At 40.5% G+C, this 19,195-nt stretch overlaps 1 protein-coding gene across 15 annotated transcripts in view; it reads right to left on the minus strand.

The window, feature by feature from the left end:
• FAM172A (family with sequence similarity 172 member A) overlaps window positions 1–19,195 on the minus strand; it is a 372,757-nt gene that overhangs the window by 85,633 nt on the left and 267,929 nt on the right. Inside the window, exon 12 of one of the 15 annotated variants that reach the window (XM_043514571.1) lies at window positions 6,016–6,222. The exons of 11 other annotated variants lie outside the window; for them this stretch is intronic. In XM_043514571.1, the coding sequence (XP_043370506.1) occupies window positions 6,203–6,222 (20 nt within the window). In that variant the 3' untranslated portion in view covers window positions 6,016–6,202. Of the gene's footprint in view, window positions 1–6,015; window positions 6,223–8,004; window positions 8,541–8,575; window positions 10,954–19,195 lie in introns of those variants that run through there. 3 more of the 15 variants (XM_043514573.1, XM_043514569.1, XM_043514575.1) reach the window with 3 other exon arrangements.

A 19,195-nucleotide genomic window follows, 5' to 3' on the forward strand; every position in this document is an offset into this window, starting at 1 on the left:
ATCTCTGGGGAATAATTCTGGTGTAAAATGAATCCCGAGAGCAACGCCCTGCTTCAGGTGCTAAGGCTGTGCCGTGACTCACCCACAGCAGGACATTTCAGCCAATTTAAAACCTAGAACCTGATCTCTAGATACTTCTGGTGGTTGGCCCTATGAACTGATGTTAAAAATGATGTTAGGTCAAGCAACCTCTGTGCCTGCCCAAGGAGATCATGAGAAAGGCCTTTGGTCCTCCTTCAGTGCCTCTCCAAACCTCTGCATCCTTGTTCCCCATTCTCAAGGAACTTTATAATGGACTTTCCATGCTCCCAAGGATGCTCAGTTATCCTTACTGCCGTGGATGTCCTGACCAAGATGGCCAATTTTATTCCGTGCCACATTCTGCCATCTGCTCATGGAACCACACAAGCTTTCCCACAGCATGTCTTTCGGTACCACAGCATGCGGACATGCATCATTTTGGATCAAATATTCAGTTTGTTTCTTGATTCTAGAAGCAATTTCTTCACCTTCTCATCACCAAGGCCCTCACCTCGACAATCTAGCATCCTCAGACTGATCACAAACTGAAAGAGTCAATCAGACCCTGGAGAAATATCTCCATTGTTTCCTGAATTTCCATCAGGCTGATTGGCGCCCATTGCTGTCTCTGGCTGAGTTCGCATACAACAACTCAACCCATGCTTCAACCCAACAGACCCCATTCTTCAACAATTTTGTTTTTTCAACCCCGATTCCATCCGGACCTGTCCAAAGGCTCTGCCATCCTGGCAGCTATGGACCTAGTCGTCCACCTCCAGCAAATACATCAGAAACTCAAAGAGCCCTTACTTGCCATTAAAGAAACTTATAAGTGTTACACATTGCAAAAGTGACAAGTTGCCCCTTATCTTGCAGAAAGGGATAAGGTTTGTCTCCCAACTTGGAACCTGAAAACAGACTATCCTTTGGCCAAGCTTGATCACCTACCCTGGGTCCTTGTTGGATCATTGAGAAAATAAACCCAGTGGCCTTCACACTTCAGCTCCCAGAATCCCTCAAGATTCACCCCACCTCTCATCTTTCTCTCCTCAAATTTTTTGTCAACAACTCCTTCCCTGACTGGGTAGACCATACTCCACTGCCACTAATTGTCCATAGCAGGAGGAATACAAAAGTCCATCAGGTCAGGAGGAAGCTCCAGTATCTGATACACTGGAACTGGCACAGGCCAGAGGAGTTATTCTGGGAACCAGAAGAAAATGCTCATACTCCCTATCTTCTGCAGGAATTTCTCCAAACGTATCCTGGCAAGCCAGGTCCAAGAAGCTTTAGGAGGAGCCCTTGGGACGGACAGGGTACTGTCAGGAACTCTGCTTGCTCTGAGTGCAGTTGCCTAGCAAGTCAATGAGCTTACCTGGGCACAATAAACCTTCATTAAGTGAGTGTGCTCCCTGATTGGACAGAAGAGCCAAGAGATCACCATTTAATCTTCAATGCATTCCACACCCCCACAGCTGTGCCAGACCTGGCTCTTAATTCCTGTACAGACCCTTGCTCCAACCAATGTCTGCTCCCACTCCAGCCCTAGTCCCTATCTTCCTCAGAACTCCTGGCTCACTATTGGCTTGTTCCCTGACCATGGTTCAGGTTCTGCCCTCTGATTCTGCTCTAACCACTAGGTCACACAGCCTACATCCCAATGTGTGACCATACGTTTGAGCAGCCCTAACTTTGTTCTAATTTAGATCAGGGCTAGAGTACAGATGATACAAAGATGATTCAAAGTCAGATTCTTCTTCCAAACCCTGATAGCTGCACTGAGCACAGGTTGGACAGAACGGAGAAGCTGAGCCTACATTTTACTCAATATTCACACAGTGGGAGGTAGACATCCATGATGTCCTCTCTCTATAGAACATTAATGTCTATTTACTTTAGTGACAAGTATTATAGAAAATTCAGAATGATTTAATTCATTCATATTAAATATGCAACAAATATTTGAATGATGTCTTTCCCTCCAGCACACACCAAAAAAAGGTTATAGTGGAGTTGGTTAGTAGATTAGAACTATAGCAGTGTGAAACTTGCAAAACCAAAACAAATGCCATGTGAAACCGTTGGAAACACTATTTGAGGTAAATAAACAAGGTTACATCTGTACTACTAGTATTCCCTTGAACTTCTTACTTACTACAAGAAATATATAGAAGACTATAAGTACAGAAGTAATTAAATGACAAAATTTATTTAGTTATTTAAGAAAATTGACACATTTTAAGAGCCACCAGCATAGATGGTTTCACATTCCATTTAGAAAGTGAAACTCAGAGGTTTGGGTGAAACTCAAAGAGGACTCACCCAGCTGTCTAACTCCCTCCCCACACACTGGAAGGAAGGTCCAGTGGTTTGTAATCACTATTCCCCTCCTAGTGTATTCAGAGATTGGCCATCTGTACCTCTCTCCTGCCAGGATCTCCAGGGTGGCTGGATGGCCTGTTCATTCCCATCTTGAGTTTTCAAGAAGCCAGCAAAGTAAACTCATATTAATCCCCAATTGCTTTCGGGGTGTGATCTGCTTGCCCAATTCTTTCCCATCATCAGTTTAGCAGAAGCAGAACTGTAAACTCTATTTCTGTTCCTGTTGCTGACTATCTTTACTTCATTCTGTAGCCTGATGCTCCCCTGAATGCATTACATTATAGGTAATGCTATCCACCACGAGGTAAAAGCAGTCAGTGGTGGAAGCAGGATGAGTGGAAGTATTTAAATTCCTTCTGCTCCCCTCAAAGAACTGGGATTAAGAAGTAGCAGGCTCAATTTACCTTCCACAAAGATCAAAGAATGAAAAACAGTCCAGTTAGCCAATCCCAGAAGATCCAAGCACGGATCAGACTACTACCCCAAATACATCGAAAGAGGGAGAGTGGAGGTTTCAGGCTTCTCAGGGAGGTCCTGGGCTGACTGCAGTAGTCAATACCATGCTCTTTGAGGTTTGCTACAAGTTTTCAAGTTCATGCTAATCCAAACTGCAAGAGTTCTTCGGGAAATGTATAACCCAAACCAGTGTGTTTTGCATAGGTCTAGTTATGACATAAGTCTTTTGTTAGGATATAGATATTCAGGCCTGTCTGTAAAGGCCTATACTCTAAGAATTTAGGTGTATTCTTATTACTTGGCTAGTTATAGAGGTATAAAAGAAAGAATCAAAATCACTGTCTGTCAGCGTAAGGTCTGAGGCCCTGTTCTTAGGCTAAGGCCTTTGACTAAGCAGCAGAGGCAGCCATAAGCTGAGAAGTGACTGGTCACCTCCTCACATTCCAAACTAGTCACATTGAAATAAGGTGCTATTGGGTTGTTAGGAACACAATCCTGTCCTGATAGTGCCTGTCGCCTCCAGAGAAAGGGAAGTGCCTAGAAGATGTAAAAGGAAACTTAGTTTGATAGCATCCTGTCTGGCAAGAACTCACTTATCAATAGCTGGGATGTGAAATCTTCACTTCTGTATTGTTTTGTGATTATAGTTCCCACTTTGTCTGTATAATCTCTGTCTGGTTCTGTGATTGTTCCTGTCTGCTGTATAATTAATTTTGCTGGGTGTAAACTAATTAAGATGGTGGGATATAAGTGGTTACATAATCATGTTACAATATGTTAGGATTGGTTAGTTAAATTTCAGGAAAATGATTGGTTAAGGTATAGCTAAGCAGAACTCAAGTTTTACTAAATAGTCTGTAGTCAATCAGGAAGTAGGCAGGTGTGTGGGAGAAAATGGGAACAGGGAATAGGGGTGGGGAAATTGGAATCATGTTTTGCTAAAGGGGGAAAATGAGAACAGGGAATGGGGGTGGGGACATTGGAATCATGTTTGGCTAAGGGCAGGAATGGGAACGGGGACACAGGTGTAAAGCTCTGTGGTGTCAGAGCTGTGAAGGGGGACCCTAAGGAAGGAAACTGGAATCATGCTTGCTGGAAGTTCACCCCAATAAACATCAAATTGTTTGCACCTTTGGACTTCGGGTATTATTGCTCTCTGTTCATGCGAGAAGAACCAGGGAAATAAGTGGGTGAAGGAATAAGCCCCCTAACCTCTTTCATCTCAATCTTGTGATTCTCACACATATCACATGGGAAAGGACCATTTACACCATAAAGTTACCCCAGGACACATCCATTTACATCCATGTTCAGACACAGGTGCATTATATTCTATTATTTTGACCAAACAGCTCACAAAACATTCTGACAGGAGCTAATAATGGCATGACTATATGTACATAATTTATCATATATAAACATTTATGATGCAATTGAAATAATTTCAGATTAAAGTGGCAAATCCAAGATCACATCTGCATGATCAGTACTTAACTCCTTTCTGCATTTGTAAATGGAATCCAAGATCAGCCAGGATTATAACAGGAAAACTATGCTTAAAATTGAACCTTCGCCCTTATAACCCATCTTTATTTATTTAATTATTTATTTTTAGAAAAAATTCAATAAGCACAGATAGAAAGTAGGCTATTGTAATCCCTTTAAATAATCTTGTTACGTTTTCTCACAACATGTGTTACTGTACTTGTACACTTTTACCTTTCACATTGTTGTATGTAACTCAGCAACATAATTAACCACTGGTAGGTAGTGTTTACGTTAGTTCTCAAAAGGTTAAGAAGCTGATTATAGCTAAAATCAGCTTTGCCTGGGGCTTCAGTGGCTTTGTGTAATCAAATTAGACAAGCAGGGCACAGTGTCACCTAACACAAACCAGTGGCACTTTCTTCTCTGTTTTGACCTTTTTCATAAGATGAGCAAGTCAGGTTTTAGCTTATTCCAAATATTTTGAAAAGATTAGTTTCTAATAAACTCTGAACGATAAGGCCAGTGTTAGTCAAGATGATTTTCATAAGTGATTCAGTCAGAATGCAAACAGAGATCTCTTAAAAATCATAGCAATTTTGTTTTCCCACTTAGTAACCTTTTACATTAACATTTTTTAGAGATTTATTTTAAAGAAACAATTTCAAAGGACAGATGACAATGATGCTAAACTCTAATATGTCCTTAATCACTTTCTTTGCCTTGGACATTTGATCAGTTTGATTCTAAAACTTCAGAATGGTTTCTCAACATCCAATAGCAAACAGAACTTTATAAACACGACAGATAATACATTAACATTTCTAAGAAACCGCAGGTAACTCACTCAGCAGAAAGAAAAGGAGTACTTGTGGCACCTTAGAGACTAACAAATTTATTAGAGCATAAGCTTTCGTGAGCTACAGCTCACTTCATCGGATGCATCCGATGAAGTGAGCTGTAGCTCACGAAAGCTTATGCTCTAATAAATTTGTTAGTCTCTAAGGGGCCACAAGTACTCCTTTTCTTTTTGCGAATACAGACTAACACGGCTGCTACTCTGAAATCACTCAGCAGAGTTATGGTTCATCCTCTATACACAATTGCTGTGTTCTTTGAAGTCAAGGAAGGTGAATGGTATAATGGATGGTTTCAGAGTAGCAGCCGTGTTAGTCTGTATTCGCAAAAAGAAAAGGAGTACTTGTGGCACCTTAGAGACAAACAAATTTATTTGTATAATGGATGTGTTTAAGAAGGTTTAATAATGTAGAGAGAAGAGCAAACCAGCCTCATATCAGAGAAGCTCTTTCCACAAAACTATACCATAACTAAACTTAAATGCAGTCTGCAGCATCAGTAGCTTCCATAATCTTACTATCTTTGAACATAAAGGGAACAAAAGATTAAACAGGAAAGGAATACATAGAGAAAAGTAATGACAAATTTAAATAAGAACCTGAAAGTTGTTTAAAAAACATACCTTGTCTTTATTAATTTCATGGGAAAATCTAAAAAAATACTAGCAAACAACATTTGTCAAGTCTTTATTTTTACATATTTTCTCCTCAACTTCAGTACAAGTTCTGCATGTTTAGCACTGCAGTTGAGTTACTGAGAGAGTGCTAACTTCATGGGAACTAGTGAGTGTGGGGAAAAAATGACTTCTGTAGATGATTTATGATTATTCATTTATTTATGATTAATAAAATCAAAACTTATTATTTTAATTGATTAAGTCATAAATAAAGAGTTACAGAGGAAATCAAGTTGCTGTGTTTGCACAGTCTGACAATTCCTGCTAATCCAGCAGTACTTAACAAATTCACATGTGGTTAGCTTGCCTTGCCATAGCTGTAGATCACATTTCTGTGCTGCAAGCTGTGCAAAAAATCAATATGCCAAGTTTAACAAAAGGACAGGAAACATGATGTCCTGCTATATTTTCAATGAACCTCAAATGACTCTGCTGTTCATTCTCTGAACAATTTATTGCAGAGAAATGTATTCGTTAAGAAAAAAAATCTACAATGGAATGAAATATACAAATTCAGAGATGAAGTCTTACCTGTCTCTATAACAACAATTTATTTCAAATATTCTGACATTTTGATTGCATAATCAGCCAGTCAGGAAGCTCCCCCCTCCCTTTACATCTCTAAAGCAAAGACACGTTCTTTAGACAGAACATACAATTGCCATACATATTTCAAATTTAACAGTAAATTCCTGTTTTCTCTTTTCATATGTCAACTCTTTAAAGACAATATCTTTTTCAACTGACTCAGTTACATTATAATTCATGTATTTACATCTACTAGAAAACATCCTTCTGAAACAATATGTGATCTGCCTCTACGCTTCTGTATTTTAAATCTTCATTTATTGCTGTAGAACTACATTATTTGTGCAAATAGATTAGGATGAAAACACTCAGAATGAGGTAGGAGTGGTCATGACCAATAGGTCAGTGAAGAGCTGTGCCACTTCTGCCTTCTAAATTCAGTGATGTGGAACTAAGTGTGGCAAAACAACCAGCAAGTTGGACACAAGCCAAAAGATTCAGCACTCCCGACTGTTGCCAAATTCTCTCTTTTTAAGTAAAAAAAGTCACTTTAAACATTTGCAAAGGCACCAAACATATTTTCAAAATATAAAAGCAGAATACATGGAAGCAAAGAAATTCTCCTTAACATATGATCAGTTCTTTCACTGGTAATTTCTCTTCATTCCAATGAGCAGCTGTAAATGGATTAATGGCACTTAGCTCTAGAGAGCATGTCACTGATCTGTACTGAACATATAAACTGTTATATAAAGCACACTCAAAGAATCACACTTGTTCCTAACTTTCTATTAATATGTCGTTCACAAGACAAATTTTATTCAGAAATTAATGTACCATTTAAAAAACCCTAGGCATAAAACTCCCAATCAGAAAATAACAATGTAACAATTTTAAGTGTTGAATAGTATTAATGCTGCAATAAATTACATTCTCAGTACATTGTAACCTTCTTATTTCAATACAGAGTATGTGGTATAGACCTACTATTGCACATGACTTGTTGCAGGGATTTCAAAAATATGAAATATCCAAACTTCTCTTCTTCAATTTCTCCAGTTTATAAAGAAGAAAAAAGTACAGCAATAAATGAGGATTAATGCCCATCAGCACCACACTGCTCTTGTATATAGTACATGAATGTGCAACATTGCATATCTCTAAAAAATCAGCTAGTGTGGTTAATCACTACAGAACATGGCGTTTGAGCTGCATGTACATGACAACATCATTGAGCTCAAGGAGCACTCTACTTGTGCCAAGTTACCACAGTATTAACTCTGTCCATTAGCCAAGAGCTGCTTTACAGGATTTTGTGCTGGATAGGTAGCCTCTGGCTCTGTTGTCTAAATAACTGTCTAAATAGCTTGCTCATTTTTATTTGTGGACTGTGAATTGAGCTAGAATGCTGTGGCAAAATTTACTTAACACACACAAATGCATCCGATGAAGTGAGCTGTAGCTCACAAAAGCTTATGCTCAAATAAATTCTAAGGTGCCACAAGTACTCCTTTTCTTTTTGCGAATACAGACTAACACAGCTGCTACTCTGAAACTTAACACACGCTGATTATTTAGAGTTTGACCCTCCTAATACCTCCATTTAATGCTTTTGTTTCTTACTTTGACATTAGTTCAGTGTGAAGAGCGATATTTAATTTACAAACTTTTTTTCCTCCATACAAAACAGAGGCCAGGTAGATGCTGTAACTTAGTGAAGATGAGTTGCTGGCAGGGTGAAGTGGTATGTTTTAGTAATAGCTGCAAACTGTAAGTGGTTCTAAGCTTTGAAGTCAGTGTAGCTTTGATGTAGTAGTCTCATAGTTAATCACAAGATAGTCTTGAAAGAAAAAGATTTTCTAAATACTATCCTTAGTGTCATTGCTTGTGAAATCCTTGTAAGATTTTTTTTTTCTGGTGAACTTTATATCTGACATCAGCCTGCTCCTTCTCTTCCTCTTACTCAGTCTTACTGTCCTTTAAGTTGCCCTAATCAGTTTAAAAGGTAATTAAAACTAAACTTGGTTTTGGGCCAGTCAAGTACCTTGCTGTGCACCACTTTGCCTAAGTGGCCTCAGATATCTTGGTCCTCAGGCCTGTGCTCAGGCTCATCGTGAAAGTGTGGTGTTGGGACCTGGAGAGGGAAAAGTGGAAGGTGAAAGCCATGGGAACCCTCTATCTGCGGCCTTAGAGGGGTTCTCTAAAACCTTCCATCTGGAGAACAGCACCTCAATTGCTTAGAAGGCAAAATGATAATGAGCAAAACAAGAAAGGATGAGGTACTTAGCCTCCCATCTGGACTAGCTTTCAGTTAGAGCCAGGTGTAATCAAGGAGAAACCATTGTCAGAGGCTTGGAAGAGAGGGGTTAAGAACCACACATGAAAACATGATAAGATTATTCTTATGTTGTATATTTATCCTCAAAGAGCATTAGTGTTCACTGAAATCACAAACAAAATTATCCTTGGGCAATTAGGTTTAGAGAAACATCTTGTATAACGCATAATATTCATTATCTGTTAGAATCAATTATACAATAACTGATTTATTTTAAATAGTTACATTTTAAAATTACTCCAACATTACACATTAAATGTTGTCTACAAATTATATTTCACAGCATAGCAAAACGACTATTTCACTGTAGTCCAAAGCTGGCAGGACAAGAACATTAAAGCGGTTTAAACCATAATCTTTTATCTGCATTAGAAAGCTGATAATCTGTGCACATTTGTACATGAACTCTAAAATGAAGCTGCCTTTCACCAAGACTCATGCTCATCTAAACAAAAGGGAATAAAGAATATGGCATGTGACCAGTAAATTATGAAGGAGCAACACCTCCAGGTTAGAGGTTGCTGAAGATTTTAACAAATCTCACCAGATATGGCAACAGATTAAGCAAAGGGATAGATTGCCCTCCAACCTTAACCTGTTAAGACCTTTGAAGTCTTATGGTGACCTCTATTCTGCTCTTTCATATTAGTTGTTAGTTACACTAATTACAGCCTAATAGCATGCTGGTGCCAGGCACTTCTTCTAAAGCTATCCAAAGAAGGACTATCAGTAAAATGGTGACCACTTCAGCCAAATTGTGCTGTGCATATCACAAGCACTTACCCCTAATTTATAATAGACCTTCTAAACTTTTATAGACAAAGGTTAAGATATTAATAGCATCGAGCAATTTTGTGAATTCTGCAAAGCATCTTACTGAGAGAAATCAGAAATTAAAAATAGCCAAATGAATGTGGGTGAGGTCTGAGACTGACATATAAATAAATTTAACTCTAATGACTGTTTACTCATACTGATGTACATGATTAACAAAATAAGGAACTAAAGTGCAGCACTATGCAAATACTGCACAGTCAGCATTTGAAATCTAAGAAGAAATTTGCTGCCACTGAATTTGAGAGTAGAAGCATGGAGTTACTTTTAGAGTCCATTTTCACCGACTTTGTATCAATATCCATGTTTATGCTAGCACAATAGTGTATCGTATGTGGGGACAGGACTCCGTCCACAGACTGGTTGAAATGCCATCTGTAAAGCTGCAGTAAATCATCTAGCAACATTAAACTTTAAGTTGTGCACAAAATCAGCCCAGGAATATAGAAGAAAGATTTAAAGCAACAGAATCATAGCTGAATTAACAAATTCTATGAGAATAGTCTTTATGTACAGGAAGAATAAACATGCAAAATCAGTTTTCATTTCTGTATTTAGAAGCTGGAAAATGATTTCTAAATAGTTTATAAAACTTTACTTTGATTAAGCTAAACCAATCCTCCTGTGACTATTGGGAACTCTTGCTTATTAAGGTAACAACTTGTTAGCTACAAACCATTAAAAAAAGTTCTGAACAAAATGTAGTTCTAATAAGTAAAGGGCGGGGAAGACAACAATTACCCTCCCTTGTACCAATTAGTAATCAGAGCATTCAGAAAGCAAAGAGGAGAAAGCTGACATGCAGTCGACGAAGTGGGTATTCACCCATGAAACGTTATGCTCCAACACGTCTGTTAGTCTATAAGGTGCCACAGGTCTCTTCGCCGACATTCACTTTGTGATCTAAATTTCATTTTGTTCATTTAACAATGTTTAGGGGATGAACTAAGAAAGAATATAGAAGATTTCACCCCTTCACAGAGCTCGTAATTCCTTTGGAGTTAGGATAAACAGATATGAGGAATCTAGTGTGTGCTATGTTGTATGTGTGCAACTGCCACTGAAGTCATGAGTAGGAGAAAACATCCATCTGGAGATGGCCCAGCAGCCATCACATAACAAGCTAGATTTTCTGCCTCCCCTTCTCGCCTAGTAAGATGCATCAACAGGTTAGGTATCCTAGTATTAACACAGATTTTACACCTAATCTCCTTGTTTAACAAATTGCTTTCGGTGACTTCATTCCAACAATGTAGATGTAGGGTATTCCTCTGAGTTCAGCTAGTCATGTGGTAGCAAATTCCTTCCTTGATTTGTCATGACCTCCTCAGAGCCCTCATCTTCTGGATCTTGTTTGTTCTTCTTCACTTCAGTCCTTAAATAGATGAAAAAAAAAATAAGGCAACTCTGTGATGCCACTTCTGCCACTTGACAATATGCCTCCTGGTGTGCATCTGAACTGGTCAGAAACTAAATCATGGAAAACAGCTCAACAGGGAAAGCCGAGCAAAATATTTGCAATGAAATTATTTTTCACCACAACTTCCCTCGTTTTGAGTTTGTTAGATTGTCATGAAATAATTCTTCTTCTTCTCCTTCTCGTGTTTGCATTGCTTGCCGAGTCAACCAACAGCAGCTTCATCAGCAGAACGAAGGGCCCTTAGGCCACTATGAAATCTGGTTTGTTGACAGTATTCAACAACATGCACCACTGTCTGATTGAGACTACCATGACAAAACGAGTCATTGTGCAGACTGCATGTTCTATTCCTTGGCCAGTTCAGAACCTGTTTAGCAGAGTCCAAAGGTGATGTGGCAGGTCAAATCCCAGTGGTCAAACAGTTGGATCAGCGACAAGAAAACCATTCTAAATGTCTTTAGATGACCACTCATCATGCCATAGGGTCCCGCTGACAGATTCCAATCTGGTGGTTGAGATTACAATGGAAACTTCAATGTAATTCATGCACTGTGGCAACTGAAAATGTCTGTGTACAGTGAGAGACCTGGACTGGCACATAGCTTTTCCATCAGTCTGGCTGTTGACTCTCTGCAATTAATGTGTGGAGGGGCTATGTTGCTCAGAACTGGTGGCCATGGAATAGGAGTGGGGTGCAGGATGCCTGTGAAGATGCGCATGCTCAAGTTCAACTAGACATTGACCTGTTTAGTGTGAGGCAAACGACACCACATAGGGGCACAGTATCCTGCTGAAGCATAGCAAAGCACCAGAGCCATGACACTGGAGCAAGACTATGAAATTTCAAAAATTTTCAATGAAATTCCATTCCTCTTTTGTTCTTAGTGGTGTCAAGTTGACTTCAAAAAAGCTGTAATCAAATTAAGTTGACTTCAAAAATGTAATTTATGTTACTCTTCAAATATCAAGCTGGGTCAACTGATGCATTTGGTCAGAAAAGCCTCTTGTCATGGGATCTGGTTCTTTGATTGCTTGAAACAACCACATGTGGTCAAGACAGTTAGCGGAAACTAATCTGACATGCTTTCTAAGATGACATGGCTGCATTTTGTGTTCTTTTTCTGAGCAAATGTGGGGGACCACAAGTCTGAAACCTGGGTCCACACGTCCCCGGGTAGTCCTCAGACTGTAGCCAACACCCAGAAGCTTTCTGGTACTACCAGGGAGAGAGAACCCTATCTCACACTGAAACCACCCAGGAAGCTCGCAATTGAAAGAGATGTCTGGCCTCTCCTATTGGTTCATACTTGCTATTTAGGCTAGAATGATGCACAGGAAGTATTCTGAGCAATTAGGTAAATTCCTGGTTGGCTGCTACATTTGACCCCACCTTAAGTGTGGGCCCCTTACTGAATGAGGGAGGCAAGCTAGTGACAGAGGATGTGGAAAAAGCTAATGTACTCAATGCTTTTTTTGCCTCTGTTTTCACTAACAAGGTCAGCTCCCAGACTGCTGTGCTGGGCATCACAAATGGGGAAGAGATGGCCAGCCCTCTGTAGAGATAGAGGTGGTTAGGGACTATTTAGAAAAGCTGGACGTGCACAAGTCCATGGGGCCGGACGAATTGCATCCGAGAGTGCTGAAGGAATTGGCGGCTGTGATTGCAGAGCCCTTGGCCATTATCTTTGAAAACTCGTGGCGAACGGGGGAAGTCCCGGATGACTGGAAAAAGGCTAATGTAGTGCCCATCTTTAAAAAAGGGAAGAAGGAGGATCCTGGGAACTACAGGCCAGTCAGCCTCACCTCAGTCCCTGGAAAAATCATGGAGCAGGTCCTCAAAGAATCAATCCTGAAGCACTTAGAGGAGAGGAAAGTGATCAGGAACAGTCAGCATGGATTCACCAAGGGAAGGTCATGCCTGACTAATCTAATCGCCTTTTATGATGAGATTACTGGTTCTGTGGATGAAGGGAAAGCAGTGGATGTATTGTTTCTTGACTTTAGCAAAGCTTTTGACACGGTCTCCCACAGCATTCTTGTCAGCAAGTTAAGGAAGTATGGGCCGGATGAATGCACTATAAGGTGGGTAGAAAGCTGGCTAGATTGTCGGGCTCAACGGGTAGTGATCAATGGCTCCATGTCTAGTTGGCAGCCGGTGTCAAGTGGAGTGCCCCAGGGGTCGGTCCTGGGGCCCGTTTTGTTCAATATCTTCATAAATGATCTGGAGGATGGTGTGGATTGCACTCTCAGCAAATTTGCGGATGATACTAAACTGGGAGGAGTGGTAGATACGCTGGAGGGGAGGGATAGGATACAGAAGGACCTAGACAAATTGGAGGATTGGGCCAAAAGAAATCTAATGAGGTTCAATAAGGATAAGTGCAGGGTCCTGCACTTAGGATGGAAGAATCCAATGCACCGCTACAGACTAGGGACCGAATGGCTCGGCAGCAGTTCTGCGGAAAAGGACCTAGGGGTGACAGTGGACGAGAAGCTGGATATGAGTCAGCAGTGTGCCCTTGTTGCCAAGAAGGCCAATGGCATTTTGGGATGTATAAGTAGGGGCATAGCGAGCAGATCGAGGGACGTGATCGTTCCCCTCTATTCGACACTGGTGAGGCCTCATCTGGAGTACTGTGTCCAGTTTTGGGCCCCACACTACAAGAAGGATGTGGATAAATTGGAAAGAGTACAGCGAAGGGCAAACAAAATGATTAGGGGTCTAGAGCACATGACTTATGAGGAGAGGCTGAGGGAGCTGGGATTGTTTAGTCTGCAGAAGAGAAGAATGAGGGGGGATTTGATAGCTGCTTTCAACTACCTGAAAGGGGGTTTCAAAAAGGATGGCTCTAGACTGTTCTCAATGGTAGCAGATGACAGAACGAGGAGTAATGGTCTCAAGTTGCAATGGGGGAGGTTTAGATTGGATATTAGGAAAAACTTTTTCACTAAGAGGGTGGTGAAACACTGGAATGCGTTACCTAGGGAGGTGGTAGAATCTCCTTCCTTAGAGGTTTTTAAGGTCAGGCTTGACAAAGCCCTGGCTAGGATGATTTAACTGGGACTTGGTCCTGCTTTGAGCAGGGGGTTGGACTAGATGACCTTCTGGGGTCCCTTCCAACCCTGATATTCTATGATTCTATGATTCTATGATTCTTGCCTGACTCCTGAGCCTTGCCTTGTTCCTGATTCCTGCCTTCCTATCCTGTTCCTGCTCTGCTGCCTTGTTCAGATCCCAGCTTCTACAACCTGCCCCAACCAATCGGGAACCAAAGGGGATAATGATTCACACAGACATATCTTGTTTTGCTCAGCAAAGCAAATTAAGATCCAAGTTCTGCCCTCACATGCATGCATAGGGCTTTTGTTGGAACTCAAATGAAGCCCTGTGTGAGTAACTAACACCAGAATTTGGCCTCAAGAGTTTTCAGATTATATATTAATTCAAGGGCCTCAGCTAAACAATAAAATAAACATCATTTTCAGACAAAGTGTATCATTTGTAGAGAGCTCAAGTTTACAAGCATAAACATTATGTTTCTTTCCCTGAAAAAAAGCAATATTGGACTTTTTATTTTAATCTTTGTTTTAATTAAAACAGCTTGCTCAAAAGTTAAAGACATTTACATCCAAATTAGCTAGAGAACAGATCCTGAACATAATTTAAAATTGTTTACTCTTGGTTAACCATTGTCTTATGTGGATTATTTTTTTGTTCAAGTGTTATAGAAGTGCATAAAATAATAATATGCTCATATGAAAATATCCTATTCTATTCATTTGTATTTGAAGTTGGAATATGCCAAAAATATATATTTACTGAATATAGTACAGGCATTTGGAATGAAATATTTATTTAAAATATTGATCTTTTAAAAAAATTAGTTATAAAGAGTATGGTTTTCATGCTGTAAATGTAAGAATTTAATCTGTATCTACTTACATTAGCCTTGTTCTTAAAACTATCCATGTAAACAACGAGCAAATCTGAACATTTGTTATAAGCAGTTGTTTACTTTTGCTTTTCATAAATATACTACAATCACAACAAATTTAAGGCAAATCACTTGACTGTCCTTCTACATTAACATGATGAGATTAGTTGCTGACATTGGTTAGCAGAAAGTGACAAGTCTTTTCACTGGGTTCGCATATCAGTTTCACTAAAAAAAAAAAATCAGGCCTTCCAAATATAGGAATGTTTCCTCACAGGATAAGGCTTAAAGTGCAATTATATTCTGAAAAGGGTATCTAAAAATGGAATAATGAGACCCCATGTTTGTCAGCTGTTGATAACTTCCATATCAAATTTTCTTATTCTCCAAGTAAAATACTTTTAGTCCCTATTGCCAATCCTGCAAATTCAACCTGGGATCTGAAATGCAAGCTGTGTTCTCTTAGCTGTGACATCAGTAGTAATAAAGATTTTGCGATTAGAATTTAGGGCTATATCCACCATGGCAATGAGTGCCTCCTCACAGGCACTCACCCTCTCTTGTTGCTGGATTTTAGCCCTTAGTAACTATTACATTGATATACCAACTCACTCTCCTGTACATGTACTGGCTTGGCAGGGTGAACAGGAGTAAAATGTAGCAAATAAGAACATTGGAATGGCCACTCAGGGTCAGACCAATGGCCCATCTAGCCCAGTATCCAGTCTTCCTACAGTGGCCAATGCCAGATGCTTCAAAGGGAATAAACAGAACAGGGTAATTATTGAGTGATCCATCCTCAGTCATCCAGACCCAGCATCCGGCAGTCAGAGGCTTAAGAACACCCAAAGCAACACCTCCAGCTCAAAGTGTAGAGGAACTCATAGTCACCGAGGTCAGCATACATAACTTGGAATATAAAAAGAGCCAGACCGTCTTGGGCCTTTATATTAGTTATAGTAGGAAAGAATAGGAGCAAGAAGCCTTCCTCTCCTTCCCCATGCCTGGCTTGTGCAAGGAACAGCCACAGTTCCAGTGCTCTGTGGAGACTGCAAGGACTATTTTATCCACCTAAGCACTTAAGTATATGCAAGGAGTATCTCTGTGCTAGGCTGGGGCCTCCATACCTCCAAAGGAAGTGAAAAAGAAGCAGAGGTATGGCCCCGTCCCTCATTCATGGAGTGAGCGATTTAAGGGGCAAGGAGGAGTAGGCTGCATCATCCTAAAGGACATCGAAGGGTTCATACTCTCATTTTGCATTGGGGAGTTTGGGAAGGAATTATTCCTGGAAATATTGCAGCAAGCCCTTGTTTAAGGTGAGGTTTTGCTTTAGCTACAAGAAACAGCTTGAGGTGCCTCTATTCCTCCTTCGACTAAGACATATCCCTAACATGTCCTGGAGGAACAAAACAATTGGAATCCCACCTTCACTTCTTGTTGGATGCATTGTATGAGGCTGGGGGATAAAGCATCATTGGTTCCAGATGTTCACCTTTAACTGAGAGGAAACAGGTGCTCAGGAAAAGAGGTGAGAGAGGTAGCAAAAGGGTTGGTTATAGCAAGAGTTGATATTAGAAGTACTTTTTGGCAATAACTTTATATAGTACAGTTAAAGTCCCAATCTAAACCCTCATTTTCAAAGCTTGATACAGTTGTATCTGCTTATTCCAGCAGTGAATTTGGACTACAAATGGGCAAGCCTTGAAGAATAGAGTGGGTAGAATGCTACTAGACTTCTCACTCTAAGATCAGATAGATGAGACAGGATTTATCGCCCTTGTGCATCAGCAGCACCAAAGTTGTTGCTGTTGCAGTCTTTTGCTTCAAAGATTTCATTAAAATTTCCTATAAAGAAAATTTATTCACACACAAAAATATGTTCAAGAAATACTGAAAATGGTAATGGAAGCCAGAATTAAAGGGGTAAGGAAGTAGCTAACTGACAAGTTGGTACAGGAGCATATATGGCATTTCTTTGCATTTGTCAATTCATGTTACTAATGTTCCACTACATTTTTTTGTTTGATTATGTAAATAAGCACAGGTGCATGTCTTGTTTTGAAAAACATTTCAAACTTTAATCTTTCCTCCTAAATAAAAAGCTTTCATTGACGGAACTGCATGAACACGAAACCAGAAAATGCAAAGAGGTTTACAGTAAACACTGATTATTGTAATCTTAATCTCTGTGAAAACTACTAAATGCAGAAATAACATCTTACCAAAATGGGCACATTGTTTGGTTTAATCTTCCCATATGGTAAAATGAACACAGTTTTAATTACTAAGGATCTTGGATATTTATCACCAGTCATGAACTACTCGTGTAAAAACAAAAGAATTGAGTATAAAAATCCTACTGCCTTCATCAGTGTTAAAACATTTAAAAGTATAAAATCAGAAGCACTGGTAAGCTGAACTAAGAGGAACTGGGGGGCTAAGTTCAGACATCTTCTTAATCAGCTCAAGGCAGTTTGTGGTTTTTGGACCCTTATTTACTCTGAGCAAGATTTTAAAACTTTTTAAAGCGTCAGTTTAGTCTGCTATAATTAAAGCTAAGGAAAAAACAGACAAAAGTTATATCTGTGCTCTGATTATTCTGGCAAGGATGAGGTTGCTGTCTTAAACCTCAATCTTGTAATGAGCTCCATGAGTACAAACCCCTGCACCTATGCAGAACCCCTTTGACTTCACTGGAAACCTGCACAGACACAGGGGCCTGCCCATGTGGTGTTCACTACTGGATTGGGGCCTTATTGTATATATGCAGATTTGTATTTCAACAAAAAATTAGTAAAAATCAGCCAGGGAGAGGGAGGAAGGCCAGTGTAAGGCATCACTCATATCTAACGGGTGAAATCCTGGCTCCAATGGTCTCACAATGATTCTGCATGTGTGCATAGGGATCACAGTTACAGTGACGGCATGGTTGTCTCTTGTATGTCCTATGCACTGCACAAGGGTTCACTTGCATAGGCAGGTGAGGAGACAACCACTGTGAGTGCACCAGGACAGGGCCTTTATGAATACATACAGACCCAATGGCCCAAACTAATGCTACTCAGGTCTCTTGAAGGGGCTACAGCTGTTACTTTGCACGGAGTAGCAGCCTCAGCCACAGTTGCAGTGCCACATTCTAGTCTTGGTAAGAGGGAGCCAGACAGCTGCAGCGGCACAGGAGCTAGCAAACAGAGCTGTAAACAGGGGAGTTTGAGTGGGAGTTCTGTTGGAGGAGAAGGTATTTGTACTTGGTTTTATATTTGTAGTATTTGTGTGTGTGTAGAGGCTTGTAGGGGCTTTGTGCTGGGAGAGAAGCTGAGCCCTGATTATGGGCGGGGCTTCTCTGACTAGCGGTCCTATAAAGGTAGCCAGCCAGTCAGGCAGCGGCACAGACAGCTGCAGTGGCACAGGAGCTAGCAAACAGGGGCGTTTGAGTGGGAGTTCTGTTGGAGGAGTTTGTATTGTGGTACTTGTTTGGGGTTTGTTTTTGCTGTGGCTTGTGTTTCCCAGATTAACCGGATTTAGGTTGGAAGGCTATGACGGATACGGAGGCAGCAGTGGGAGTGACTCCTGTAGTGGAAGACACAATGAGGATGACTGGATGTGGAAGCTGTGGTATGTACATGATCCCAGAGGGGGGACCTGGTAAGAGTTTCTTCTGCATGAAATGCCGTCTGATAGAGCTGATGAAGGAAAAGATCCGAGGTTTGGAGATGCACGTGGAAAGTCTGGTTGAGTTTAGGAAGGGGTTTGAGCAGATGATGGAGCAAAGACATGAGGTATCTGAAGGGAAGAGCTCAGACTTACAGACGGAAGCAGGGCTGGGGAATTTTGAGGGGAGACTGGGTGAGGAAAGTGGTCAGTGGAAGCATGTGACTAAAAGAACCAGGCGGAGGAAAAGACGGGCTAGTGAAGGAGAAATAGCGCTTAGGAACAGGTTTGCAAAGTTGGAAAATGAAGAAGGGGCTCAGCAGGTAGTCGCTGAAGGTGGAAGGGCAAGAAAGAAGAGAAGAGAGGCTAGTCCTATAGGAAAAGGGGAAGAGTCAAGGGAGAGTACACCAAATATGAGCCCCAGGAGGATACAGGATGGGTTGAAGAGGATTATAAAGGAAAATAGGAATGGAAAGAACTTGCAGCCAGAGGGAACAGGGGAGAGACTGGAGAATAGCACCATCACCAGGAAAAGGCAGGTCTATGTGATAGGGGACTCTTTATTGAGAAGAATAGACAGGCCTGTAACTAGAGCTGATCCAGAGAATAGA

Source organism: Dermochelys coriacea, chromosome 5 (assembly GCF_009764565.3).
Source record: "Dermochelys coriacea isolate rDerCor1 chromosome 5, rDerCor1.pri.v4, whole genome shotgun sequence".
Lineage (NCBI taxonomy): Eukaryota > Metazoa > Chordata > Testudines > Dermochelyidae > Dermochelys > Dermochelys coriacea.